Below are 27,104 nucleotides of genomic sequence, written 5' to 3'. Positions count from 1 at the left end.
CCCGCGTGAATGTATGGCATCTGCAGCTTTAGTTTGGGGAGTAATCGGCTTAATATATTGATCTGAGACATTTTCCCCATCCCCTTCATTACATGCGTTCACATCCGCCCACAACAAAAGCCACGGAACTATCATCTCAACCTGGTTTGATCAGCCGTGGAATCGCTTATGTCATCACTATACAAATTCACGTGGGACAGTGAGACTTCCGAATCTCCACACCTCCTTGGGAATGCAGATTTTATTTTTAAGTTTCTATTTCTAGGATGGCTTCCTGTGACATCTCTGCACAGTGGCCCACAGAGGAGATGGCAGGGGTGTTTCCATGACGTTAACAAGAATTCCCAGCCCACGTGGGACTTAGCACAGTATTTCACACGCTGGTATTTTTTCTTTTCCTTTTCTTCCTTTTTTTAAAAAGATGATAAAATACTACAGAGACACATTTGAAATTCACACCTGAGTTAAACATTTTGCTGGAAAATTCCACAGTAAGGAGAGAAGAACATAATGAAGAAAAAAAAAAAACAGGAAAGGGCTCTATACAGGCATTTTGATAGCATCATTGTTCTTCCTTCTGCAGCCGGGAGACGGAGGGAGGCTGAGCTGAGGGCAGGTGAGAGGGACAAGCTTCTGGCTTGGTGACAGATGTAGCTGGCAGGGAGCCTGGACGGGGGAGGGGGGGGGGGGGGCAGAGAAACGCCCGGATGGAGGGACTTTCCCTTCTCTAGAGGAGGGAACTTCAAGAACGAAAGCATGAGTGGGTTTGGTCCTATGCAACGGGGCAGGGCCATGGGTGAAAGAAGATTCAGTCAGAAAAAGCTGCTGAGCAGAGGAAACAGTGAGGCTTTGCCGGAGGCGGCAGATTCACAGCTCCTCCTGGGTTTCAGAAGGAGCTCAGAGCAGGCACCCTGCTGGCTGGTACCCAGCGTGCTGTCCCCGGAAGAGGCAGAGAGCAAAGGCGAGATGTCCTTTCTCAGAAAGGCCTGGGCAGCGACGCTGCCTGAAACAGAACTAGCGACGGGCCAGGCAGTAAGGCCAGCTCCGGGATGGACGTGTTTCCAGGGCATGGGGGCCCCACGTGAGCCAATTGCGGTTTAGGCCTCCGAGGCCTTGTCTGGAGAAGGCGGGCTCAGGCTCGTGGTGCTGCCCTCTGCTCGCTTGGGAGCATCTGTGGGGCGGAGGCGCTGCCCGCGGCTCAGTGCAGGTAGGTGGGGTGATTCCATCGGTACCAGGGCCTGGAGGGAGAGAGCAAGCCCAGCACCAGTGGCGGGGCAGGAAGGTGGGATGGCAGGAAGGTGGGATGGCGGGAAGGTGGGACGGTGGGGAGGTGGGACGGTGGGGAGGTGGGATGGCGGGAAGGTGGGACGGTGTGGAGGTGGGACGGTGGGATGGGGGGACGGTGGGATGGTGGGAAGGTGGGATGGTGGGCTGGGCTTCCTGCTGGGGGCCGGGGTCCTGGAGCCGACAGCGCGCGCACTAGCCCATGGCCACCACCCCACAAGGACAAGCTTGGTGGTGTAGGAACTGCGTCTCACAACCATTTTCCAGGTGGACTTTAGGGTTCTCTTTCTTTTTCAGTGGCTGCAGTGCAGCCATTGGCTGGTGAGAGCTGGCTACCTGCCTGAGCTGGGGGTCTTGAACCTGGGGTTCATCTCTTTGCACAGCCAGGCCTCGGCCCTCTCACCTCCCACCATCTCCTGGGTTCTGGGTCAGGAACCCTACCCCCCCAGCTCTAAGAACACTCTTCAGAGGAGATTCTTTGACCCAAGAGGCTATTTCCCTCACCTGCACCCTAACTTCAAGCTCTCGCTGTGTCAGCCACGTGGGAAACTCAAGCTACTGGCAGGAAGTGGGAACTCCTATGCAAGGGAGGGCCTGGTCTTCCGACAGGAGGTCTGGGACTGTCCCCCTTCCCAGGGTGGAAGGAGGGGAGCTCCTGCCCAGAATGCTCAGTAGCTGAGCCCCTCTTTGGACCCTGCTCCCTTGGGCCAGGCCCAGTTGGACTCTGCGCTCTGGCCCCTCCCGCCATCCTATCCCTCTGTCCGACCCGTGATCACATTCTTTTCCAAGGCTCTGACCGCACCCCTCACATGCCCCTGGCCCAGCCGCATGCTGGCCTCTCCCGGCACCTTACCCTGAAGCGCCAAGGCTGGAGGAGTTGGCCACTGCCTTGGCGTTGTGTTGAGAAGAAGTGGGGAGGCCTGCGCTGGGCGAGGAGGGCCTGCTGCTGCTCCCAGGGGAACAGGATGAGGTCACTGAGCATGAGGAGAGGCAAACACAGGGGGTCATGTGGCTGGTGCTGCAGGGACCCCAAAGGGCTCTCGCCCTCTCCCTGTCCCATGCATCCGCCCAGCCCTGCCATCTTGGCAAGATCTCCCAGACCCGGGAGGTCCCTGCCAGTGCTCGCCTCAAACTAGGCCCTGAGGAGTCGCATGCACGGCTGGTTCTGTACATCCTAGACTCGTGAACACAAGCAGGGCGGAGGCCAGAGCCATCCCCACGCAGGGCAAGCCTGGGGCGGGGGGCATGGCAGCCCCAGCACCAGAGGTGGGAGGGGAAGAATAGGAACCCACAGGAAGGAAGAGGAGGGGGAGGGAAGCAGGGAGCAGGGGAGGAAGAGAGCCGAGAGCACAGTCTGAGATCGCCAGCCTCCGGTGCTCCCATGGCCATAAACAAAAGGTCCATGGTCTTCGAGAAAAGCCCAACAGGGAGAGAGGGGACGAGGCAGTCCCTGTGGTGGGCGACTGGCCTGGTGGCCCTCACACTCCTGTGTCCTCCGTCCAACGGCAGATTTGGGTTAAACTGGGCTCTTGCATTTGAGTTTTCCAAACAGCATCCCATGGATGAGGTGACACATATCTCGCCACCCAAACGAGGGCTTTGAAGAGCGGCCAGAAGCACTGTTGATAGTTATGGCGCATCCCGACCCATGGCCACCCTACTTCGCTTTCTGAAACGCTACAGGCACTTGCTGAAAAGCAGGTTCGGTGGAACGTTGGTTTGGAAAACCCTGCCTGCCTCCAGCTTCCCACATGGCTCAGGTAGGAATGTACGATGCACACGAGTGCTGAGAAGCGCTGCGAGCAAAACAACCCGAGAAACACACAAAACCTCGCCTGCTAGGCATCCCACAAACTTACCTGGTCAGGGCCCCTTCCCTCCACCTAGATGCATCCCTTAGGAGTTCTGACAGGCCAGTGCCTTTCGGTGTAACATGGCGTTATTTAGAGGAACTCTGGTGCCACTCAGAAGCTGCATTTCAGAGCTCACCTGTTCCAGGCACGGTGCTGTGGACGGGAGGGATGGCGAGGGGGCCCAGAGACCCGGAGGGAGAGACCTGGAAGCCGACACAAGCGTGTAAATGTCCACGTCCCGCCCTGCTCCCACCCGGGGCTCCCCCAGCATGCTGGGCCCAGGGCGCAGGGACCAGGTCTTTGCTTTCTTGCCCATTTCCCAGTCCAAACCCACATTCTGTCCCATTTCAGGGACCCTGCCCACCTGCTGTGTGAGCCTGGAAGCTTCCTGGGCACCACCGGGTCCCAGCTGTGCTCGAGGCTCAGCAATGGAGGGCACTCCCCATCAGCCCCACTGCTTCCTGCTTCTGCTCAGGGGCCTCACCGCCTGCCTCAGGCTGCCCAGTGTGGACTCTCCAGAAGTCACCGGAGGAGCTGGACTTTCGTCTCTGAAGCTTTTAATTTTGCCCTGGAGACTCACAGCATCACCAGTGCTGGGCTTTGGCGGGGACGAAAGATATAAGTCTACCCTCCCACACAACTCAGGAGCCCTCCCCCCACACGGCTCTCCCAGCACCTGGAACAGGATGGAATAGGTAGAATGGGCTTTGGAGCCCAGCAGATGCGGGAGAAGACCTGGCTCCACCATCGACTGTCCGTGTGACTCTGGGCCAGTTACTTAACCCACTGGGAATTGGTGACATAGCAGCAACCCTCCCTCACAGTTTCTTTCCATTAACATTTAGTGTGATCATGTCCATGAAACTCCCAACTCAGCACCTGGCAGAGAGTGAGCCTAGTTACGTGTCAGCCCTTCCTTCCTGAGGGAGCTGGCAGCCGTCATGTCTCTAGCCCAGTGGGTCCCAGCGTGGGGCACACGCCCCACAGGGGGGCCATTTGACTTTTAAGGGGGGCATTTCTAGAATGAGTTATTAACAGTGAATTTTTTGCATTTCTAATGGTTTTAGGGGGCCTCATATCCTATATAATAAAGAGGTAATATTCAAATTAACCCTCACACTGTCATGCCATCACAAGATGGCTGCACCCACAGTGGAGGTGGGGTTCCCATAACAAGCTGTAATGAGCGATCAGCAGGACCTGAGGCTGCACCCCCCCCCCACCCCCGCCTGGCGGGGCTTGGCAGGGGACCTCAGGCCGCACCCTCCCCCCAGGCCAGGGGACCTGAGGCTGTGCCCTCTGCCCAGCAGGGCTTGACAGGGGTGGGGCCAGCTGGGTCTGGATCTCACCCAATGGGGGTGGGGCCAGCGGGTCTGGGTCTTGCGTGATTTTGAGGCGCACACGGGTGGGTGGGGACTTGACTCTGGTTCCCGTAGCATGCCCCAGACTCTGACAGGAGGAAGATTTTCATATACGTTTTACTAATTTTCTTTAATCTCTGACACTTCTATTATAGAGAAAGGGCAAATAGCTATATTAAAATATTTCCTCTAATTAGTTCCTTTTTAATGTGCACAAATTTCATGCACTGGGCCACTAGTCTACACTAATAAAAGACAAAGATGCAAATTGACCTTACCTTTGCTATGCCTTAAGCCACGCCCACCAGCCAATCAGAGTGTCTGTATGCAAATTAACCCAACCAAGATGGCGGCCGGCAGCCACGGAGCTGGAGCAAGCAGGAGGCTTGGTTGCCCAATGATGGAGGAAGCCAAGCTTCCCGGCTGGCTGCTGCCTCCTCTCAAGGCAACAAAGTTTCAATTATAGAAGGTAAATAAACCCCAGATACCTGCTTCCAGTCAACCATGGCCACGGAGCTGGAGCGAATAAAAAAAAAGGAAAGGCTGGGAGCTTCGGTCACCAGGGGGCTTGGTCAGTCTGAAAACAGCCATCAGCCCCTCACCCAGGCTGGCCAAACCCCCATGGGCTGAGGGTCCCCACAGGGGGGCTTGACCAGCCTGCAAACACCCATCAGCCCCTCACCCAGGCTGGCCAGGCACCCCAGTGGGACCCCCACCCTGATCCAGGACACCTTTCAGGGCAAACCAGTCAGCCCCCACCCATGCACCAGGCCTCTATTCTATATAATAAAAGGGTAATATGCAAACTGACCCTAACAGCAGAATGACTGGGAATGACTGGTTACTGTGACACACACTGACCACCAGGGGGCAGACGCTCAATGCAGGAGCTGCCCCCTGGTGGTCAGTGCTCAGCTACAAGCCAGGCTGATGGCTGCCAGTACAGCCTCTCCCGCCACCTCAGCAGCACTAAGGATGTCTGACTGCAGCTTAGGTCTGCACCCGCTGGCAAGTGGACATCCCCCGAGGGCTCCCGGGCTGCCAGAGGGATGTCTGATTGCCAGCTTAGGCACAATCCCCCAGGGAGCAGGCCTAAGCCAGCAGGTGGTCATCCTCCGAGGAGTCCCAGACTGCGAGAGGGCACAGGCTGGGCTTAGGGACCCCCCCCCCCCCGAGTGCACAAATTTTTGTGCACCAGGCCTCTAGTACAGTATATAAATGTATATTGTGACATATTTATGCATTTCAGTTCTCTATTATATGTTTTGAAACTTTATTTGCTATTTTTTCCTATCACTTCATATTACTATTATTACTAGTAGCCCTGTGCATGAATCCATGCGCCAGTAGCTCTCTGTGGGGCCTGGCAACTCCACACCTGCTGCCCAGAGGCCCTCCGTGGCCCAGAGGCCCGTCCGCAGCCGGTGGAACACCTGCCTCATCGCTTTGGTGGCGAAGCAAGCATTCTGCCAGGCCGCTCACGCTGCCCGTTCTCAGCGGCTGCCCCCCTGGGACTGGGGGACTCCAGCGGGGCTGAGAGGACTGGGCACAGCTATCTTGTGGCTATGGGTGTCACCATCTTTGGGATGGAGTGACGGTTAATTGGCATATTACCCTTTTATTAGATAGGACTTTTAAAAACAATTTCTTAGTGGTTTCTTCCTCACTACTTCACCTGTCCTTTCATTCTTTTATTTTTCTCTTTTATGGATGCCATGTTCTTTGGAAGCTTGTTTAGGCGAAGTTCATGGCCATTTAGGCTTCCTCCACATGAATAGTTCACTTTTTGAATGATGAGAATTCTATGTCACAGGGGCATCAGGTTTTGGAGATGCTCAGGTGGGGCATGGCCAAAAGAAGGCTGGGAACCACTGCTCTAGATGCTGTTTTCCTCTTCAGTGAACAGAGGTCTTCATACCCTGCCCCCATTCTCCTCACGCTGACAGGGGAGCTCTGATGATGCTTTTTAAAGATTTGAAAGAAAGTTCTGCTCAGGGAGCTGCATTTGAAACTCCTCCTCTCACCCCCATTGGTAACACCCAGTCCAGCAGGAGGCAGCACCCTCTCTCTTCCTAATGGGCCAGTGCTGGTTCTGCTCCTTGCGTTTGCTGCCTTTGCACAGCAAGCCTCCTCAGTGCTATGCAGGCACAGCACGGGTCAGCCGGGCAAGATGTGTTATCAGGAATCTCTCTTCTCCTCCCTTCCTGCTGCCAAGCCCAACAATCTCATTGTTGTTAAATAAACAATGCATTCAGTCACTGTGAGCAGCTTCTAAGAAGTTTCCTTTTGGAGACAGTTCACACACGTGCAAGCAGACGTATACATGCTTTCCCTTTTAATGTTAAAATTTTAAAATCTTTATTGTTGAGAGTATTGTGATGCCCCCATTGCCCTTTCCATCTGGTTCCCTCCTCGCCAACGACCTTCACTGCACTATTGTCTGTGTCCACAGACCGTGCAAATATGCATATTAGTTCTTACGTTAATCTCTGACCACTGTTCCCTCCCCCTTTCCTCTGAGATCTGTGAGTCTGCTCCATGCACCCACGTCTCTGGAGCTATTTTGTTCCTTAGATTCCACATGTGAGTGAGATCATGTGACCCTTGTCCTTCTCTGACGGGCTTACTTCACTCAGCATCATGCTCTCCAGGCCCCTCCATGCGGCCTCAAAGGGTAAGACCCTTCTTTTTTGCAGCTGCAAATGGTAGCATTCTGCCCACACTGGTCTGCATCATTTTGCCTTTTTTTTTTCCCGAACTGTTTATCTTGGAGATCATTTCATATCAGAGGCGGAGAAACTCTGTCCTAATCCCACAGAGACTGTCCCAATGGGGCCCCAGGAAGACAGAGTCCAACACTTCTCTCTCTGCTCTCTTCAGAACCCACAAGCACTACTGCAAACATGTATTCAGTGTCTCCCTCCCCACTAGGCTGTCGCTCACGAGGGCAGGGTGCTCCTGTGCATGTCCTCAGTGCCTGTGCGGTGCTTGCAGGTGCTCGGCAGGAATGTGCTGGATGAAGGCTGAGAATAACTCAGGCTCTGCCCGGCCGGCATGACTCAGAGCTGGAGCGTCAACCTACGAACCAGGAGGTCACGGTTCGATTCCCAGTCAGGCACATGCCCAGGTTGCAGGCTCAATCCCAGTAGGGGGCCTGCAGGAGGCAGCTGATCAACGATTCTCTCTCATCATTGATGTTTCTGTCTCTCTCCCTCTCCCTTCCTCTCGGAAATCAATAAAAATATTTAAGAGAAAGAGAGAGAGAGAGGGAGAGAGAGAGAGAGAGAGAGAGAGAGAGAGAGAGTCACGCTCCTCCATGCTGCCACCGCTCTTCTCCGTGCCCGTGTCCTTGGCTGGGATTGAACCAAAGTGAGCACCTGTCTCCCATCTGCTCTAAACAGAGCACCATCTGGAAAGGTCCAATGCTGCTGTGACGTGGCCCAGGCTCCTTAACAAGGCCGACCACACCCTACAGCCCCTGCCTCGGCCACATTCTCTCACTGCCTGCGCCAAACCCTCTCCAGCCTTCCCTGTTTCCTCTCTTCACACCCCAGTCTCAGGGCCGCTGCGCAGTTTCCTCTGCCTGTACCCTCTCCTCCCTGTCCTCCCAGCTCGCACCTTTTCCCCATTAACGTCCCCTCATTCTCTGCTGTCAGTGTGAACATCCTTCCTCAGAGAAGCTCTGACTCCTGCACTAGGTTAGGGCCCTCCAATGCCCCACATCTTCTCTGCAGGCTTCATGTCGGCTTTCCCTGCTGGCTGTGAACAGTTCGCAGAGGTCCTGCAGGCCACTGTATCCCAAGGCCAAGCATGCGGGGTGCTCAGGAAATGCGTAAGAAAGGAATGATGACTGAAAGCCACAAGGCTTCCAACTTAAAATTTTAATGGACTCTCGTAGTTTTTAGAGTATTTTGGTATCAAGGCTGGTCATGATCTGGCCCTCGTCAATCTCTCTGACTTAGTCCCAAACCCTTTGCTCCAATCAGACTGAAATGCGTGTGTTTCCCCAAAGATATTATGTTGTTTGGAATTCCATGCCTCCTCACAGACCGCCCTTCTGCCCGCCATGCTATTCTTCATGCTAACTCCTAATCCGCTCTTCAAATAAACAGAGTGTCGGTCCTCTCGGACCTCCTCTGTTTGTGTTTGTCAGTGTTCCATAGCCCACAGAGCTCCTCACCTCCCCTTCCCTTCCCCTGCACCCATCTCACCGCGATTCCTGCTGCTCTGCGTCTCCTTCCCTTCTTCCCCTGACGCTCTCCTTTTGCCAGTCCCTCAAGTGCTGCTGTTCTGCAGGGTTGAGACCGGGCTCTCTTTGCTTCTTCTATACAGACCCCACAGGCAAGCTCCTTCCCACCCCGGGTTTCAACCACCGTGTGTGAGCTCACTGCTGGCCCGCATCTCTCTTCCGCCTTCTCCCTGACTCCTGACCCACAGTTCTAAGTGCCCATGGACACTGCCACGTGGGTGTCTCACAGGCCTCACTGAACATCATGATAATGAAAAGAACTGAAATGGTCACTCTTTCCAATTCCCAAGCTAGCTCCTCCCCTGCGTTTGCTTGTTTATCAATGGCATCACCACCTACCCAGCCAGCCCAGCCCCAATGCTGGTAGCCATCCCAGAGCAGTCTCTTTCCTCACTACTCTCCACGGCCCCACCCAACTCTCCGTTTATTAGCCAACACCTAGTGACTCCACCTTCTAATTATCTCCTGGATCTCTCCATCCCCCTCATTCTTACCACTTGGTTTTGCTTCAGCCTTCATTTCTCTACTGGATAACTCCCAGCCTCTCAGAGCACCTTTTACGCTGACATGAGAATGATCATTAGTCTAAAAAGCAAATATGATCATGCCAGTGTCCCGCTTAAAAATCCTCCCACGTCTTCTCTACGCCTTTAAGGGTTTTAGCATTGCACAGCGGCCCTTCTGCCTGTCCTTTGCTCACCTATCCGGCCTCATCTTTCTACATGCCTCCCCATGGAACCACCTGCAGTCCCATGAATGTGCCACATGTTCTCCCTGACCTGTACCATGTTCTTGTACTTCTCCCATCCTTTTTGCCTCTTCACTCCTTTTTGCCTTTTAGACTTAGCCCAGGCATGAATTCTCTCCTCAGGGAAGCCTTCCCTAACCACCACCTCCCAAGGCTTTATTAGCTGTGACTACTAAGTTCTCCTGGAGACATTATCACGTGGTTTATCATTTGTTTATTTGACTGTTTCCCCGCTAGGCAGTGAGGTCCCCCGGGAGAGGGACGCGGACTATTTCTCTGTGTAGATAGTGGTGGACAGTCAGTAAGTGTTTGGTGAAGGAATGAACAATGGCGCAATTTTATGAAACAGCTATGCCCCACCCTGGACGAGGCTGAATGTTGTTTGTCTGTGAATGCTAAAGACTCAAGGGCACCCCCATATCCCCCACGACCTTAACCTTTAACCATCCCCATCCCCAAGGATGGATAAGAACCTTCCCATCCCACCCTCTAGGCATCATCTTTCCTCTGGAGAGAGAAGATGTTTTCTCCTCTCCAAACTGCCACATCTGCCTGACCTCCATGTTATTCCTGCCCGACTTCTCCCTGTCTGTCAGGATTACAGATATAACTGTCCACCTGACACTTCCTCTTGGGTGTCTAGGACTCATGTCCAGCTTACTGTGACCAACTCTAAATTCTTAGTTTTCCTTCTCACACCTGTTCCTCCTGAGTCTTCATCATTTCAAAAAAGTGGCAGCATCTTCCAACCCTGGAAGTCACCTTCATCTCGTTTCTCAGCCCACGTCTGAGCGGTGAGCACCTCTTGCTGGTGCCACAGTGAAGTAGACTCAGAATCCAACCACTTCGCCTCACCACCTCGGCTACCACCCTCGCCCAAGCCTCCAGGCCTCCTAGCCTGATTGTCGTTCTGGCTGCCCTGCTCCCACACATTATTCTCACAGCAGCTCCTGTCGGCGGCTCAGGCGGCTCTGCTCAGAGTTCTCCAGTGGCTTCTCTCACACAAACTAAAGCCAGGTCCTTCCAATGGCCTGCTTCCTGCTACTTCTCTCACTTCATCTCCTACCTGTGGCCTCCTTCCTTGCCACCCTGGCTACACTGGCACGCTTGCTGTTCCTCTAACATGCCAGACGTCTCATTCACTGGTCCTTCTTTCCTTGAAATACCTTCCTTGAGATATTTCCCTTTCAACATTCAGATCTCTGCTCAAATGTCACCTTATCAGAGCGTCTGAATCTCTATTAAAAACATCTCCTCACGATCACTTTCTCTCTCCTTATCCTTCCTGACATTAGATACGGAATACATAGCATCTCTTTGCTGATTTATTTACATCATGTACCCAGCAGCCCCACCCCCATCTTTCCCTCCAGGCATCGTCGCCCTCAGTGCTTGGCACAGCTAGTTCCCGGCCACTCACCAGACGGGACGTGTAGACGGGGGACTTGATGGGTGTGGCCACAGGACAGTTGATCCGCTTCTCCTTTTGGCGTCGGTTGCAGAACCAGACCCTCACCACCTCCTTCTCCATGGCCAGCTGCTCTGCGATCATGGAGATCTCCTCTGAGCTGGGCTTGGGGTTCTACAGAGGCCGGAGGGACAGGGCGTGGTCAGGAGGAGAAAGGCGTGGGGTCAAGAATTGAGGGTGAGGGGCAGATGTTCCACAGAAACAGGATAAAACAACAGATGGACCAAAAGCTTTAGAATCAGACTTAGGATGGAATGCTCGTTCATCACTTCCTGTGTGTCCCTAAGAAATGTTCTTAACCTTTCTGAGTCTCAGTCTTATCATCTGTGAAATGAGAATAACAATGCCTACCCTGGAGGATTATTGTGAGGACTAAATTAGAAAGTGTGTGTGAGCTGCTGCACACAGGCCTGCCACAGGTCCTTCTCTTGCTCCTTCCTTCAGGGGAAGCTCTGCAAAGACGAGTCCTTGGTGAGTCATGTGGGGACAAGAGCCCCAGGTGCCCTCCTCTGTGCTCTGTCCTCACAATCTGGTGCTTCTCTTGTGTCACTGCCTCCTGTCCTGCCCCCAAATAGGGAAGGATACATCTGAAGCCTGTGCACCCATCAAGACTGTGGAAATTCATGCCGAAACCGGTTTGGCTCAGTGGATAGAGCGTCGGCCTGCGGACTGAGGGGTCCCGGGTTCGATTCCGGTCAAGGGCATGTACCTGGGTTGCGGGCACATCCCCAGTGGGAGATGTGCAGGAGGCAGCTGATCGATGTTTCTCTCTCATCGATGTTTCTAACTTTCTATCTTTCTCCCTTCCTCTCTGTAAAAAATCAATAAAATATATTTAAAAAAAAAAAAAAAAAAAAAAAAAAGACTGTGGAAATTCAGATCACACCTGCCTGGCCAGCGTGGCTAGTGGCTGAGCGTCGACCTCTGAACCAGGAGGTCAGAGGTTCAATTCCTGTGGAGGGCACAGGCCCGGGTTGCAGGCTCCATCCCCTGTGTGGGGCGTGCAGAAGGCAGCCGATCCATGATTCTCTCTCATCACTGATGTTTCTATCTCTCTCTCCCTTCCTCTCTGGAATCAATAAAAATATATTTTTAAAAATTATATATATGTAGATCACACTCTAGTTCTTCCCCCCAACACCCACCCGTCTTTGACCTCTGCCCTCTTCCCTCCCTCCGACACCTTCCCTTAGGCCCCCCTGTTGCTCTGAGAAACCAAATCAGAAGGAAAACCAGCTCTTGGGGACCTGCCAGCAGGAAGCAGCCTCCAGCTCCTTGACCAGATGCATTGCAGCCTCTGCTTAAGGGCGGCCGGCCTGGGGCCTGGGCCTGCGAGGCTGGTGGAGACCACAGGCACGTCCTCAGGGGCCTGTGTGATGGAGATGCAGGCTCTGGAGTGGTACCTAAGGACTCTGATTAGAAGCTCTTTGGACCAAACCTGTTTTCCTCTCTTCTCTCCCCCAGCTCCCAGCGGGACACAGAGTTGATATTATTAGCTTCAACATACAGGTTCAAGACTATGCTTTGGCTCCTCGTTAAAATCTGTATGTATGTAATATGATTGCAAGTATTTAAATATGTGCGGAAAAGAGAAATAGAAGGAAACACATTTAGATGGCATTTGACAATTAAATATTTTTCCTTCTCCATCCCTGTCTTTTCCTAATTGTGTACAATAAGCATTTATTACATTTACTAGAGGCCCGGTGCACAAAAATTTGTGCACTCGGGGGTGGGGGGGAGGGAGGGTCCCTCAGCCCGGCCTGTGCCCTCTCGCAGTCTGGGACCCCTCGGGAGATAATGACCTGCTGGCTTAGGCCTGCTCCTGGGTGGCAGAGGGCAGGCCCAATCCCTAGGTGCAGCCCCTGGTCGGGCTCAGATCAGGGCCGATTGGGGAGTTGGGGCGCCGCCCCCTGTCACACTCAAGGCAGGGTCAATGGGGAGGTTGCGGCGCCACCCCCTGTCACGCACAGAGCAGGGCCAATCAGGGGGTTGGGGAGCTCCCCCCTGTCACGCACAGAGCAGGGCTGATAGGGGAGTTAGGGCACTGCCCCCTGTCACACACAGAGCAGGGCGGATCAGGGGGTTGGGGTGCCGCCCTCTATCACCCACAGAGCAGGGCCGATCAGGGGGTTGGGGTGCCGCCACTGTCACACTCAGGGCAGGGCCGATGGGGAGGTTATGGCTCTACCCTGTCACACACAGAGCAGGGCCCGTGGGGGGGGGGGGGTTGGGGCGCCGCCCCCTGTCACACACAGAGCAGGGCCGATCAGGGGGTTGGGGCGCCGCCACTGTCACACTCAGGGCAGGGCCAATGGGGAGGTTATGGCTCTACCCTGTCACACACAGAGCAGGGCCTGTGTGTGTGGGGGGGGGGAGTTGGGGCGCTGCACCTTGTCACACACAGAGCTGCAGGGCGATCAGGGGGTTTGGGCACTGCCCCCCGTAATGCTGATCTGGTGCCAGGAGGCCTCTCGGCTTCGCTGATCCCGGTGCTGGGAGGCATATTACCCTTTTACTATATAGGATAGAGGCCTGGGGGCCGGCTGGTTTGCCCTGAAGGGTGTCCTGGATCAGGGTGGGGGTCCCCACTGGGGTGCCTGGCCAGTCTGGGTGAGGGGCTGAGGGCTGCTTTCAGGCTGGCGGTTGTTGACTGAAGCTCCCAACTGCTCCTTTTTTTCTTTCTTTCTTTTTTTTTTTTTTTATTCTGGGCCAGCTTTAGCTCTGGCTCTAGCTCTGAGGCTTCCGCTGCTATAATCGAAACAACGTATAACTCCAGCTCTGAGATCCCAGCTGGCTGAAAGCTTGTTTCTGGGGTTTTGTTTAGCTTCTATATTTGTTACAAAGTTTCTTAGAGTTGCAGCTCAGAGGCCGGCAAGTCAGGCAGGGAACGTTGGAGTCTGCAGTCACTGGAGCAAGCAAGCCTCATGTTCGCTTCCAGCTGCCTGGCTGCCGGCTGCCATCTTGGCTGACAGTTAATTTGCATAAGGATATGCTGATTAGCCAATGGGAAGGGTAGCGGTCATACGCTAATTACCATGTTTCTCTTTTATTAGTGTAGATAATTCGAAAAATATAAAACAATGCACAGAAAGTAAAGAATTTCTATACAATGCCCTGGCTGTGCTCCCTCTACTTCAATTGAACATAGAGCTACACTCTTTTCTGGGAATCCGTATCCCATTTTTTTTAAAATATAGTTTTATTGATTTCAGAGAGGAAGGGAGAGGGAGATACAGAAACATCAATGATGAGAGAGAATCATTGATGGGCTGCCTCTTGCACGCCCCCTACTGGGGATTGAGCCCGCAACCCAGGTGTGTGCTCTTGACTGGAATCAAACCCGGGAGTCTTCAGTCTGCATTTTGAGGCTCTATCCACTGGGCCACACCAGCCAGGGCAATATTCCATTCTTTAAATCTCCCAGTGGAAGGGGGGATGGGCCCCAAATAGGCATCAGGGCAAGAAGGGTCAGTAGGGGAGGAAGTTCCTGGGATGTGAGATAACAGGCAGACTGTCACTCACACACCTGGGTGACTACAGAGGGGAGTGTGTGCTCTCTAGCCTCTTCCCACAACAGGCGTCTGGTTACAGGGGTTGGTGCCAAGGGGCTTACATGTGACATGTGCCGGTCACCCACACATGCCGCTCGCGCCCCCCCCCCCCCCCCCCCCGCTCCCGCCCCAAGGGGCCACTCACATCCTGGAATCTCTTCTCCAGGGTCAGGCGGATGTTGGTCTCAATGCTGGTGCGTTTCTTCCTCTTTCTCCCGAACATTTCGGTGAGGGTGGGGTAGGAGCTGGGGGTGCTCACTGCAGGGTCCGCCGGGGAGGACTCTGCAGCAGGAGAGAAGGCTGAGCGGACTGCGGTCCAGCGCCTCTGCTCCTGGGGGCTCTGCAGGGGCCGTTTCCGGACAGGCCTCCCCCAGCAGGGCAGCGGTCGGCCCCACACGGCCTCTGCTCCTGGCTCCGAGGGGAGAGCCAGTGTGGGTCCGGCCCAAGGACACCCAGCCGCCGGGCATGGGTGGGCTGGGGGGGCGCAGCCAGAGCTCCGGGAGGAGATCCCCGAGTTGTTTTGTAGCCGCCTCGGCGGGAGCTCAGCACAGGGTGAGCGGCTGAGCTGGTCGGAGGCGGTTTGCTCTTCTGTGCAAGTGCCAGCCACAGCAGCCTGACTCAGAGGCCGGCGTCTCCCTAGGAAGGTTCGGGACTCCAATGGGGGTCCCCCTAGAAATGATCTCTAAGGCCCTTCCCCAAGGACCCTCGGGCCCTTTGACCATAGCCCTCGCTTCGATGCTGCTGTAAAAGCTGTGGAGGAACCGTCTGGGGGGTGTCCTTGCCCTTCCCACGTTCCAAGTGGAAGGACTTTCAAGGGGGTGGCATCCTGCTGCCCGCCTCCCCGTTTCCACGGTAACCACCACCTTCACTTCCACCAAACAGAGGCCCTGGCCCTGGCTCTGCTCGTTCCCTCTCAGCCAGACCAGTGGTTCCCAAGCAAGGGTGATTTGGTACCCCTCGAGACTCTCCCAGGGGACCCCTGGCATTATCTGGAGACATCCAGTGGGTAGAGAACGAGGCTGGTGCTAAACATGATGGCCCCCCACAGCACAGGAGTATCTGGCCCCAGCTATTGATGGTGCCGTAGCTGAGAAGCTCTGTCCCTGACAACAAACTCTTCCGCTCATGATTCCAAACTGTCCCGAGGCTTACCTCCCCACCCTGCGGGCGCCTCCGGCCTCCACACGGACTGCAGTTCCCTGCAAACTCCACCCCCGCTGTAAGGCTTTCCCTACCCGAACTGTGTGCTGTGTGTCTCGCTCACCTAGCCCTGCCCTCTGAGAGCCTTCTCAGGATCAGCCACATAACGACCTCCTCTCCCTGTCAGGACTGCTGCCTCCTCCTCCAGTGGCTCAAGAGCCCGCCTCCCTCTCCCCTGACCGAGCCCTGGTCCCGCCAGCAGCCTGGGCAGATGTGCCTGCTTGGCAGACCCAACTCCATCCTTGCCAGCTGTCCTGAGGTCTAGGCTGGGGCTCCGGGTGGGGTGGGAGCAGGTGCGCGTTTCCATGGCCACGGGAGCTGTGAGCCACGCAGCTGGCATGCTCCTCTCCTTGTGCCTGTGTCTCATTTCTCAGTTGGCTCCAGACTCAGGGGAAGGAAGAAGGAGTGTGGGGTATGGACCGCCTAAAACCCAGCACCGACAAGTCGCCCCCTTCCCCTGCAGGCTGTCCCAGGGCCCGTCCACCCTGCACCCCTGTGGGAGGCCTACCGGCATCGCTCAGCCACTTCTCCAGCAGCGGCTTGAGCTTGCACATGTTCTTGAAGCTCAGATTGAGGGCCTCAAACCGTGAGATGGTGGTCTGGCTGAAGTCGTTGCCGTACAACTTCCCCATCGCCAGCCCCACGTCCCCCTGGGGGCAGGGAGGGGGATGAGAGATAGGCCGCTACTCTGCCAGGTCCACACCCACCACCCGAGCACCACCTGTCCCCTCCGCTCCCTTCTAGGTGGCTCCCCTTATTTCTCTTTATGGACTCTGAGGGTCCGTGCCCACAGACCTGGCCCTCGCCTGGCTCTCATTTCTCTCCCCTCCACCACAGTGTCCTCAGGGCCACAAAGGGCTCATGCCACAGGCGCAGGATGGGCTCGCCCCCAACAAGCCCGGCCTCAGGATGCTCTTGAGACCTGGCCTCGAGGAGCCCTGTCTCCTGCGTCTCCCCCACAGAACCAAACCTGTGTGAAGCCCAGCTTGATGCGCCTCTGCTTGAAGGTCTTGGCAAACTTCTCCAGCTCCTCCAGGTCGCTGGGCTCATCAGCGCCCCCAGAACCAGGCAGATGCTTAGGCACCGGGAGATGCTGGGGCACTTCCAGGTGGGGGTCTAAGGAGGGTCCCGGCAGCCCCGGGCGCCCGATGGCCTAGGAGGGAGCACAGGCCACGCAGATGCAGACAGTCAGCATGGCAACGGCAGTGCCGACGTTTACTAACAGGCGGCTTAGCAGACGGCTGGTCCTGGCTGACTGCACGCCTATATTGGAAATGGACGTTTATATGAAGGGGAGCAGTCACCTAGGCCAGCGGGGGCGAAGCAGCAAGTGGGCCGGCCATAGTCCGCTGGGTTTCGGTCTGTGACTGGCCGACTTGGGAAAGCTATCTCCCTCCTGTGGGTTTTCCACCATAAAAGGAGCCAGCAGGCTTGTCTACAGATTCCAAAGAGAAATCTCAGGACAAGCAAAAGGTTGTTTGCTTGGTCTGTTTTTACCCACAAAGCAAAGTCCTGAGGTGTTGAGCAGGCATGAACTGTAGATAACATGGGACACCTGACACTGTCACCTTAACAGAATTCTGTACGATGTCAAACTCCGGTGATTGGCATTTTACCTTCTAAACCACCCATTTCACTCATTAGGATGCTTTGGTTTTGGCTTTTGTTGTTTGTTTGGTGAATCCTCACCCGAGGATGTCTCTCCATTGACTTTTAGAGAGTGGAAGGGAGAGGGGAGTCAGAGTGAAACACTGTTGTGAGAGAGTCATTGATGCCAATGGCTGCTTCCCACACGTGCCCTGACCTGGGCCGGGGATCACGCCTGCAACCTACCTACATGCCCTTGAACAGAATCAAATCCAGGGCCCTTCAGTCCATGGGCTGATGCTCTATCCACTGGGCCAAACTGGCTAGGGCTGCTCTTTTTTTTTTTTAAAAAATCAAAGGCATTTTAGTGCTCTCTAAAGGCACTGTGATCTCATTTGTGGTTGTCAGGAGAACTTTTTTCTTTCGTTTATTTTCATAGGAAAATGGATCTTTAATCCTAGAATCCATGTTGTACCCAGGCATACGTTGTACTTCAGGCGCACGTTAGACCTGAAGACATTGATCATCCCCAAGGAGGGAGGCCACCCAGGCCGAGGGGCCACTGCAGGGCCACTGCCCATGTGGCCAATGTGGCCTAAGTCCACCCTCTGCTCTCTCCTTCTCAGTTATTCTTCTCCTAGACTGGGGCTAGCTTTCTGCCTTTTCTCATCGAAGACACTCGGGGTTACCATGACGACAGGCGTTGTTATGATGGGGAAGTAAAGGACCGGAAGGAGGTTGAGGACTCCTCCCCAGCGAAGGGCCTTTGGGATGGAATCATTTAAAATGGTGATGGATCTGATGCTGTCGACATAGACCAGACCCTCAGGACACAGCTCTGTCTTCTTGAGACTTCCTTTTCATTTGTGTATTTGTTCTTGCATCGGACAAATACCAAGTTCTTTGCTAGACCTTCACTTTCCCCCTTCACATCCAATTAGATGCCAAATTGAATTGATTCAACTTCCCCAAACATCTCTCATTCGCCCCTCACCTCTATCTCATTGCCATCACCCTAAGCCAGTCACTATCACACTGTCCAGGATGCTCTCCGAGATGGAAGAGCTCACCTGGAGGAAAGCAAGGAGCTTATGCTTCTAGTGTCCCGTTCCCATGAGCCACTAGGTGGCGCTGTCCACCCAGGTGTCCCGTGACTAGCCTCCTAAGCCAGGGCCCTTAGTGATCCTTGGGAATCTCAGCATAGAGAAGGGGCCTTGGGGTCCACTTCTGCAGAACCACCTCAGGCGGCTGTGCAGACAGGAGGAGCGGCAGCCACAGCACAGCCTGGCTACTCTTGCCAAGCGTGCCGCGCCCCCCCCCCCCCCGCCCCCGCCATGAGGCCACCTTTGGCCTGGGTGCAAGGAAGAGCCACTGGCTTTGTGGTCTCCCCTCGGGGCGTAAGAGCGCCAGGCTGGGCTGGCCATCACTGTGGCCTCTGGGGAAGTTAGCTGGCCTCTGGCTTTGAGGTGACTGTGCTGGGGTCTGGCTGGGGGTGGGAGTGCCTGCACTATGGGGCGGGCTAGGCCAGGAGCTGGTCACTAGTCCTCATTCAGCCTCCACCACCGACAGGGGCCACCCTCCCTGACTGTGGCTGTCATTGCCAGCCTACCATCAGGGTGCATGCCGGCTACTCCCACGTCCCAGGGAGGCAAGAACCCAGCTAGGGGCTGAAGGAAGACCAACGGGCTGAGTTCTGTCGCACTCCTGGGGGAAACCAGGGACATGTGGGCTTACCTGGGATGCCAGGCCGGGTCCAGGCTGTGGGAGGAGCAGGGGGCTTTGCTGCTGTGGGAAGGGGAGAAGATTGGGCTGCAGACCTGGTGAGAGGAGGACAAAGGTCAAAGGAATGAAACCCAGGCCACGTGACAAACACCCCCTGCAGCTTTGGAAGCGTGACAGCTCTCCTTACTCCTCCCCCCCCCCCCCCCTCCCCGCTAATGAACCAAGTCCCAGCCCACCTCAAGCCCCTTGGAGAGGCCCCATGGGCGCTGCCAGGCATCGCCACACACAGCCCGAGGCAGAGCAGACTCAGGGAGAAGCAGATGTAAACAGTAGTCCCCAAACCAGTCCTGCTGCTCCCCCCAGCCCGCCTGCCTGCCTGCCCAGGGCAGGGCAGAGGCTGAGGACCCAGCAATCTGCTCTGAGGTGGACATCAGGGCTAGGGGAGCCCAGAAGGAGGGAGGATGGAGAGACCCTGCGGGCAGGAGATGCGGGTGTGAGGACTAAGGGTTCCAGCTGCAGCTGGGAATGTCCTGCTGCCTGGACAGCTCCACAGGCCCCGCCGTCTGCAAGGATGTCAGAACACGTGGATGGGCCATTGGCGGGGCCCCCGGCCAGACACTTCACACGTCGGGGAAGGCCTGAGAGAAGGGAGAGCAGCCAGGCCTCTGAGACTCCATCTGGTGGTGGGACTCCCCTGCTCACCCCGCTCTCCTGCCCTCCCCCGGCAGGTGTCCCCGTAGGAGTCTCCTGGTTGGTGGTCACGCCAGTGTCTTCCTCAGGGAAGGTCACAGCCAGGCCTCTCGCTGCCACTCGGAGCAGGGCCACCACACCCCACAGCAGAAGGGGGGTCACCCCGATCGCTCAGCACAGAGCTCAGCCTCAGGGTCTCTGTGGTCCCCAAGCTGGTTTAGGTCATTGATGTAGAGCATCAGCTGATGTTAAATGTTATGCTCCTCAGTCTAAAAAAACTCAGGACTTGGTTTTGTTTGTTTGTTTGTTTTTGTTAATCCTCACCCAAGGATATTTTTCCATTGATTTTTAGAGAGAGTGGAAGAGAGGGAAAGACAGAGAGAAACATTGATGTGAAACACATCGATTGGTTGCCTCCCTCACGAGCCCTGACCAGGGCCAGGGGGCAGACCAACCTGCAACCAAGGTGCGTGCCCTTGAGTGAAATCGAACCTGGGATCCTTCAGTCCTCAAGCCAATGCTCTATCCACGGAGCCAATCTGGCCAGGGCGGTGTTTTATTATTAAAATAAATGGGCAAGAACGCTGGCCGGGGAGTGCTAGCCGTAACCTAGCATTCACGTTGTGTTTTGAAGTGACGGAAGCCTTTTCACGTGCTTTATTGCAGGCGATCCCATCACCTTGGGAGGTCGAGTTTTACTTTTTTATGGAGGAGGACATAAAACCTCAAAGAGGTTAAGGTGAGTTTCCCAAGAACACACAGCTAGTAATTTTTACCAATGAGCTTTTTGACTCCAGATTTTGAACTGGGCTTTTAATTGTTGGTTGTTTGCTCAGCATTATGTTGGCCTCACTGGCTATATGCCTGGGCCAATTTCATATCACTGTCGACCAACAGGATACCGAGTTCAGGAGTGTGATACGTATTATTCTGCCGAGACAAATGCTTCAAGATTCAAATACATTCTGGCTCATCATGATGGTGACACCCGAGATGCCGGCACCGAGGGTGGGGCCGGATGCAAGCCGGCGCGGGGCAGGACCGCAGCTCCATTGGTCCTGGATTCTGGAGCTTACACTCCTCCATCCTGTTTGGGCGAGTTGATGGATATAGGAGGCAGAGAGGTGGCAGAGAGGATATAGGCGTTAGAGGGTCAGGAGCAAGGGTTTTAGACAGACAATTCTGAAACTTTCTAGGAGGTTACCAGAGGCATAATATGAGTACCCAGTGCACACAGTTGTTTTGAAAAATAAATCAGGAAAACCACTCAGCAGAGCTCCTGGCACATCATGCTTAAGCGATGTTAGCAATGATGATAAACATTCTGTGTTTTATTTATTTGTTTGTTTGGTAATCCTCACCTGAGGGTATTTTCCCATTGATTTTCAGAGAGAGCAGAAGAGAGAGGGAGAGACAGAAAGAAGCATCGATGTGAGAGAAACATGCAGGGCCTGGGCCAGGGAGGAGCCTGCAACCCAGGCATGTGCCCTTGACCGGAATCGAACCCAGGACCCTTTGGCAGGCTGATGCCCTATCCATTGAGCCAAGCCGGTGAGGGCACAATTATTATAAATATTCTAAGCCCTTGCTCTTGGACAGGTTATATGGAGGTTAAGTTCTGGCCAAAGAAAACCTGGAAGCCTGTAGGTGGCACTGCTGCTCCACTGAGGCCTCACAGTCCGGCTTCCTGAGGGACGTGGAGAGAACTGGGGCGTCTGCATGGCATTTCCCAGGAGCCACTCCTTCCTGCACTGCCCAGGTCCCGCCCCCTCCCCTCAGCCTCAAGTGGCCATGAAATCAAAGAAGATGGGAGAGGGAAGAAGAGAAGGTGACGGCCTGGAGGGGCAAGGACAGGGTCCCTGGCTCAGGCCGTGATCGGGAAAAGCTGATCTTAACACCAGCGGGCTGAGCCCCTCGCCCAGATCCCACCGGCTCCCTCGCCCAGCCAGCAGCGGGGCCAGCAGCGGGGCCAGCAGCGGGGCCAGCAGCGGGGCCAGCAGCAGCAGCAGCAGCAGCACCTGGGCCACGAGAGCCGAGAGCCGGTCTCACCTTGCTGCCCCGGCTGACTCTGAGAGAGCAGGAACTGCGAGACGGACTGCAAGTGGCCAGGAACCAGCACGAGCTGCTGGAGGGGATGGAGGGACGTCAGATCCTGCGCGGGAGAGAGACACACATCACCGGACCCACACGCCAGACCGGCCCCTTCGCCCGCTGCCCATCTGTTCCGGGTCTTCAGACGCGGGAGTGTGCGGCAGTGACCTGGTCTGTGCCCTGCATGTCCCCAGTGTCTGGGACGCAGTCGCTGCTCCGTTAATGCTGATGTCATTAGGGCGCAGCCAGGAGGCCTGGCAACCTGCTGTCACCACAGCCTGGCCTGTTGTTAACGTGTGTGTCAGTCCTGTCCCCCAGCGAGACTGCGAATTCCCCTGGGGCAGAGCCTACGTACTCTCACCTCTCCGACGTTTACTCTAAACATGACATGCAGTCCCAACTGTCCAGTTTTTGAAATCTCATGGCACTTTATTACGCTAGAAGCCAAGTCTTGGCCGGTTTCTGGGCCCGAACCGTCTTTCCTGGAGGAAGGCAGCAAGTTCTTGGTTCTTGGTAAACCCCACTGGGTTCCATAGAAAGTCCATATCCCGGGGCTCCTCCCACCAGCCCAGAACCTGGAAATCCCAGTCCCCAGATTCCTCCCAAGCAGAGGAGTGGGTGCACATCCCGTTTTAGATTCGGCCAGAGAAGGGGGGCCTCTCTCCTCCCCGGTGAGCCAGGCCCGACAGGAGCTCCCCACATGAATGCCTGCTCACACACTGTGGGCTGTGCCTGGACACCCCCTTCTTCCCTGGGCCAGGACCCCCTCCAGTTTGGCTTTGACGTAAACACTTGCGGGAGGAGGGGGCATCGAGGACAGAAACACCTGTAACTGCGGCCGTGGCTGCGTCCCAGGCTCCCCGAGCACGAGCAGGGCCAGGCCCCAGCCCCGGCGGCGAGGCCGCTGTTTCTGCAGGATTGCCTCCTTCTCTCCTGTAAAGCAGACACCTCACCTTTCCTATAACGAGCTAAGCTTACTTAAGAAAAGGACTGTTCTGGAACCTCACCTCCACCCCAGCTCTCCAACCTCTTTTTGCACCCTCTGCAGGGGCTCTTTAGAGAATACAGGTTCACTGCGCCCAGGGGCCACGCACTGTGCTGGGGACAGCCCACTGCCCCACCAGGAGTGCCAGGGCTCCCCGCAGGGCTGGCATTTACCCCAGACACTTGGCTTCCAGGCATCATGGCAGGTCCCTGGCTCAGGGGGCATGGCCGGTGCGAGAGTGTCTGCTGCAGGGAGTCGCTGAGGTCCTCCGGTTTTAATCTGTAAGTGGAGGCAGGAGGGGAGGCTCAGTCTGGGCATCCCAGGCCAACAGGAAGGGAAACTTAGAGATCAGGGCAGGAGGCGAGTGGTAAGTCCGAAAATAAAGAGCCAGCTCAGTCCGGCTCAGGAGTTGAGCATCGACCTATGAACCGGGAGGTCACGGTTGGATTCCAGTCAAGGGCACATGCCTGGGTTGCAGGCTCCGTCCCCGGGGTGGTGGTGGTTGGGGGGGGGGGGGGGGGGGGGGGGCACGTGCAGGAGGCAGCCAATCCATGGTTCTCTCTCTTCACTGATGTTTCTATCTCTTCCTCTCCCTTCCTCTCTGAAATCGATAATATGTATATATATTTTAAAAAGAGCCAGCTCAGAGCCCACTGGGTGCATCTGGAGTTTCCTGCGTGTGTGCCCCTCAGGCCGGGAAGCTGGGGGGACAGAGGGCGTGGCCCCGAGTCCCAGCACGCAGGCTGCCGGGGCTGTGCTGCTCCTTGTTGAAATGAGAAAGAATAAGGACACTGCGTGACTGAAACTTCGTTTTGAGCCTGAGAGGATGTCTTTGGAGGAGGGGGGGTTAGACTCTCTTTCATGAAGTGATGGTGACCCTGATATTTTAAAGCCCCCCTCACGGAGCACATCAGCACCCTTTCCCCGCCCCCCCTCTTCAGATTGTCATTGTCCACAACGTCTCCAAATCTGGAACCACTCATCTGAAGACCAGCCCCCTTGTTCCTGGCACCCCCCCCGCCCCCCCTCCCTGCAGCTGAGCGGCCCCTGCAGGTGGCCCCGTAAACCCCTGCCCGGTTCCCTGCAGGTGGGGAGTGTCCCCCGCCCCCCCGCGGCCCTGCGGCAGTTGCAGCCAGAGGGCCCGCGTGGTCTCCAAGCTTCTAAGCCTCTGCCCGGCAGCCGCAGCCCCGCACCCACTGCGGATTGGCCTCGGCGGCCCTGCGCCCTGCGGGAGGCCCGTGGCGGGCAGCGCGGCGACGCTGAGCTCAGAGGACGGGGCGAGGGGCCGGGACCGAACCACCTCTCACCGCCCGTGTGTGTCCTCGGGCTGCGCTGGGGCTCTCACGGGCGGGCACCCTGGCACCTCTGCTCTGTTTTTGCTGCTTCCGTGGAGCTCACACTCACAGCTGAGCCTGTGGAAGGCGGGGGGGGGGGGGGGGGGCGCCACGGAGACACAGGCCCGGGAGGGAGGTGGCCGCACACAGACCGGCTCCAGCGTCCCGGACGCGGGGGTGGGGGCTGGGGGGCCGCTGTCCAGGCCCGGCTCGGAGCTGACCTCCTAGGAACTGCGCGGGCGTTCAGCTCCCCGTCCGCCCGGCACGGGTCCGACCTGACGCCCGCTCAGGCCTAAGAGAGGAGGGCCATGCCGGTGCCGGGTGCGCACGGCCCGGCCGGCCGGGGCTGCAGCCTGAGCCCGGGTGCGCAGCGGGGAGGACGCCTCCCCACGCCCGTCTCACCAGCCCCCGCTGCGCCTCGCACCCAAGGAGGCGGGAGGGGGAGGCAGTGGCGGGCGCAGAGGGGCTTTCCGACAACGCAGGGGGGTCCCTCCCCCGCGCCCCTCAGTTCCTCCGCCAGCTCTTGGCATCGCAGTCTAAGAGGCTCCGGCACCCCCAATTCTTCCCCACAAATTGGAGTTCTCAGTCTAAATCACACAGAAACATTTGTAAAAGCTAGAAATAAATGATAAACGACTTATTTAAAACCAGCACCCGCACACCTTAAGGATTCTCTGCGAGGAGATTCCACTGAAGCAAAGCCTCTCGGGCCAGCCCCCTCCCCCAGGGCCCTTCTCTCCCGCCCCCAGCAACGGGGGCCACCGGTGAGGCCGGGAGGGGCGGGTGGGGAGAAGGGGAACCCCCGCGGGCAGTCTGGCCGCGCTCCAGCGCCAGGCAAGCGGCGGGTCCCGGTGCGCGGGGCAGAGATAAGAGGCGGCGCTGACGCGGCTGGAAAACACGCGCTGGGCCCGCCCGCGCCCTATCAGTTCGGACCCGCGCCAGCGCCCCCAGCGCCCCCGGCGCCCGCCTCCCGCCTCCCGCCCCCCCCCCAACCCCCCGGCCCCCGGCGCCCGCCTCCCGCCTCCCGCCCCCCCCAACCCCCCGGCCCCCGGCCCGGGCCTGAGAGCCCCCACCGGCCGCCGGGCCAGCCTCCCAGCCGGGGGCACTGCCCGCCCCCAGCCCGGGAGAAAGCGCCCGTCCATCCCCGCGCTCCTTTGGGCGTCCGTCTGCGCCGGCCTGGCAACCCCGAGTGCTATTCTTCTGAGCTTTTTCTTGGCCAACGTGTTACTTTTCATCTTTCGTCAGCCATCACCCCGTTGGGCATGAGCTGCTCTAGTCGCCCCCAGAGAAGACAGCCCCGAGCACCCCAAGGAGGACGAAGGGGGCCCCTCTCTCCCCGGCCAGTGCACAGGCCCGCGCTGCGCTGCGGGGGCATCAGCGCGCACCGCCTCGCTCGGCCTCTCCGCCTCGGGGCCTCGGGCTCTGGCGGGCGGAGCGGGTCCCGCACCGAAGCTCCGCCGCGGCGCAGGCTGGCGCCCTCCCAGGGGCGGGTGTGGCCGGGCGGAGAGGCGACAGGGCGCCGCGCGGAGCCCATTGGCTTCCCGGGAGGACCGGAGGCGAGTTGGCCGGAACCCACTCTCCCCGGGACGTGTGAGAACCAGCCCAGCCCACAGCCGCCCGGGAAGCCGCCCGGCCCTGCGTTCTTCTCACGCAAGCAGAGCATTTGCAGACGCCGCTGGGGGGCGCGAGTCCCGCACACCGGCCGCAGGGGCGCAGCCTCCGGCGTCCTGCCCCCCGCTCCGCCCCCCCCGCCCCCCGCCCCCCCTCCCGGCCGGGCCTCCGTGCGGCGCCCCCCGCACCGCGCTGCTGGGCAGTGACGGGGGTCAGCCGGCTCAGGCTGATCGTCCCCTTGAACCCGAGTGAACTCCCCGACACCCCGACACCCCGGCTCCAGGAAGGAGAGCCCTTTCCTCGCTGGGCGTCTCTCCCGCCTGGAGGGTGGGGACCAGTGTTCACGTCCCAGCTCCGGAGGCTGAGAGCTTCCCGGAGGGGCCCCGAGTCACCCAACAAAGTGCCGGCAGAGCCCTGACCAGCCGGGCCTCTCCCTCCCGGTGCGCTTTCTGCGAAGCATCCCACGCGGCCAGGGAGGGGCGAGAACAGACCGGGTGACGGAAGGTGGCTCCGGCCCAGACACACTCTGCCCTCCTCCTGGCCCTGGACTGGGGGCCTGGGGGGCCTGGGGGCCTCAGGGCTCATCTGCCCCCTGACATTCCGCAGACCCCCCGCCCCCCCAGGGGAAGCACAGCCAGCAGGGATGGAGGCACCGCTGGGCATGGAAGTGATCAAAGCTGTTGTCCCAGTTGCATAACTCGTTTGTGGAAAATGTTTCATAAACATTTCACAAGAAGGAGAATTTCAAAGCACGAACATCTCTCAACCTGCCTTCAATTACAGGCAAGGTGTGTTTTTCTCTCTCTTTCTCCCCCTTCTATCTTTCTGCCCAGCAGGAGGAAGAGTTTCTGTTTTGTAACTGATTTAGAAAGGGTTGGCAAAGGTTGCTCACGAAAATATCCTAAAAATGTATTCCCAGTGGTGGAGTGGGGAGGCAGGTAATCCACTCAGATGGACGGAGAGCTGGGGAGATAGATGGCCGCACCCAGCCTCGGTCTCATCAGACCTGTGGCCGACCAGCCTGGACACACCTTTGCTGGAACCGACCCCCTGACAGCACCACTTCCAGGTAAAGGGGTGCAGCCAGCCAGGAGACACCCTCAATAGACTCGTGGCTTCTCAGGAGGCGGGGGCCCCTGGGAGCTGCTACCTCCTGAAAAGGAACTTTCCAAAAAAAAAGTCCCTGCTTTTCCGGCTCGCCCCTACTCGGGAGATGCAACTCGCTCCTCAGTCCTGTTATTAATGCAATGGCGTCAGTCCTTAGGACACAGCATTGCTAATGCGAACATGTGTGAAACTCCGTCATTTTAAGCCCCCTGGCATGTAAGTCCATGAATTCGAGTTAAAAACTCTGGAAAGGGGGTTGT

The 27,104-nt window shown here is 57.0% G+C and overlaps 1 protein-coding gene across 3 annotated transcripts in view; it reads right to left on the bottom strand.

Moving 5' to 3' along the window:
- Positions 1 to 223: 223 nt before the first annotated feature.
- Positions 224 to 27,104, bottom strand: part of POU2F3 (POU class 2 homeobox 3) — an 87,471-nt gene continuing 60,590 nt past the window's right edge. Inside the window, exons 1-11 of one of the 3 annotated variants that reach the window (XM_070426250.1) lie at positions 22,966 to 23,050; positions 22,169 to 22,289; positions 21,766 to 21,868; positions 19,039 to 19,121; positions 16,688 to 16,870; positions 16,226 to 16,367; positions 14,663 to 14,799; positions 10,916 to 11,077; positions 3,274 to 3,340; positions 2,138 to 2,258; positions 224 to 1,238 (exon numbers count right to left, since the gene is read on the bottom strand). In XM_070426250.1, coding sequence (XP_070282351.1) covers positions 1,199 to 1,238; positions 2,138 to 2,258; positions 3,274 to 3,340; positions 10,916 to 11,077; positions 14,663 to 14,799; positions 16,226 to 16,367; positions 16,688 to 16,870; positions 19,039 to 19,121; positions 21,766 to 21,868; positions 22,169 to 22,192 — 1,062 coding nt within the window. In that variant the 5' untranslated portion in view covers positions 22,193 to 22,289; positions 22,966 to 23,050 and the 3' untranslated portion in view covers positions 224 to 1,198. Of the gene's footprint in view, positions 1,239 to 2,137; positions 2,259 to 3,273; positions 3,341 to 10,915; positions 11,078 to 14,662; positions 14,800 to 16,225; positions 16,368 to 16,687; positions 16,871 to 19,038; positions 19,122 to 21,765; positions 21,869 to 22,168; positions 22,290 to 22,965; positions 23,069 to 27,104 lie in introns of those variants that run through there. The other 2 variants (XM_070426249.1, XM_070426248.1) reach the window with 2 other exon arrangements.

Source organism: Myotis yumanensis, unplaced genomic scaffold (genome assembly GCF_028538775.1).
Source record: "Myotis yumanensis isolate MYYU_CA2020_CCGP unplaced genomic scaffold, mMyoYum1.0.hap1 SCAF_10, whole genome shotgun sequence".
NCBI lineage: Eukaryota > Metazoa > Chordata > Mammalia > Chiroptera > Vespertilionidae > Myotis > Myotis yumanensis.
Note: the sequence above shows the minus strand (reverse complement) of the source record. Positions and strands in the feature narration are given on the sequence as shown.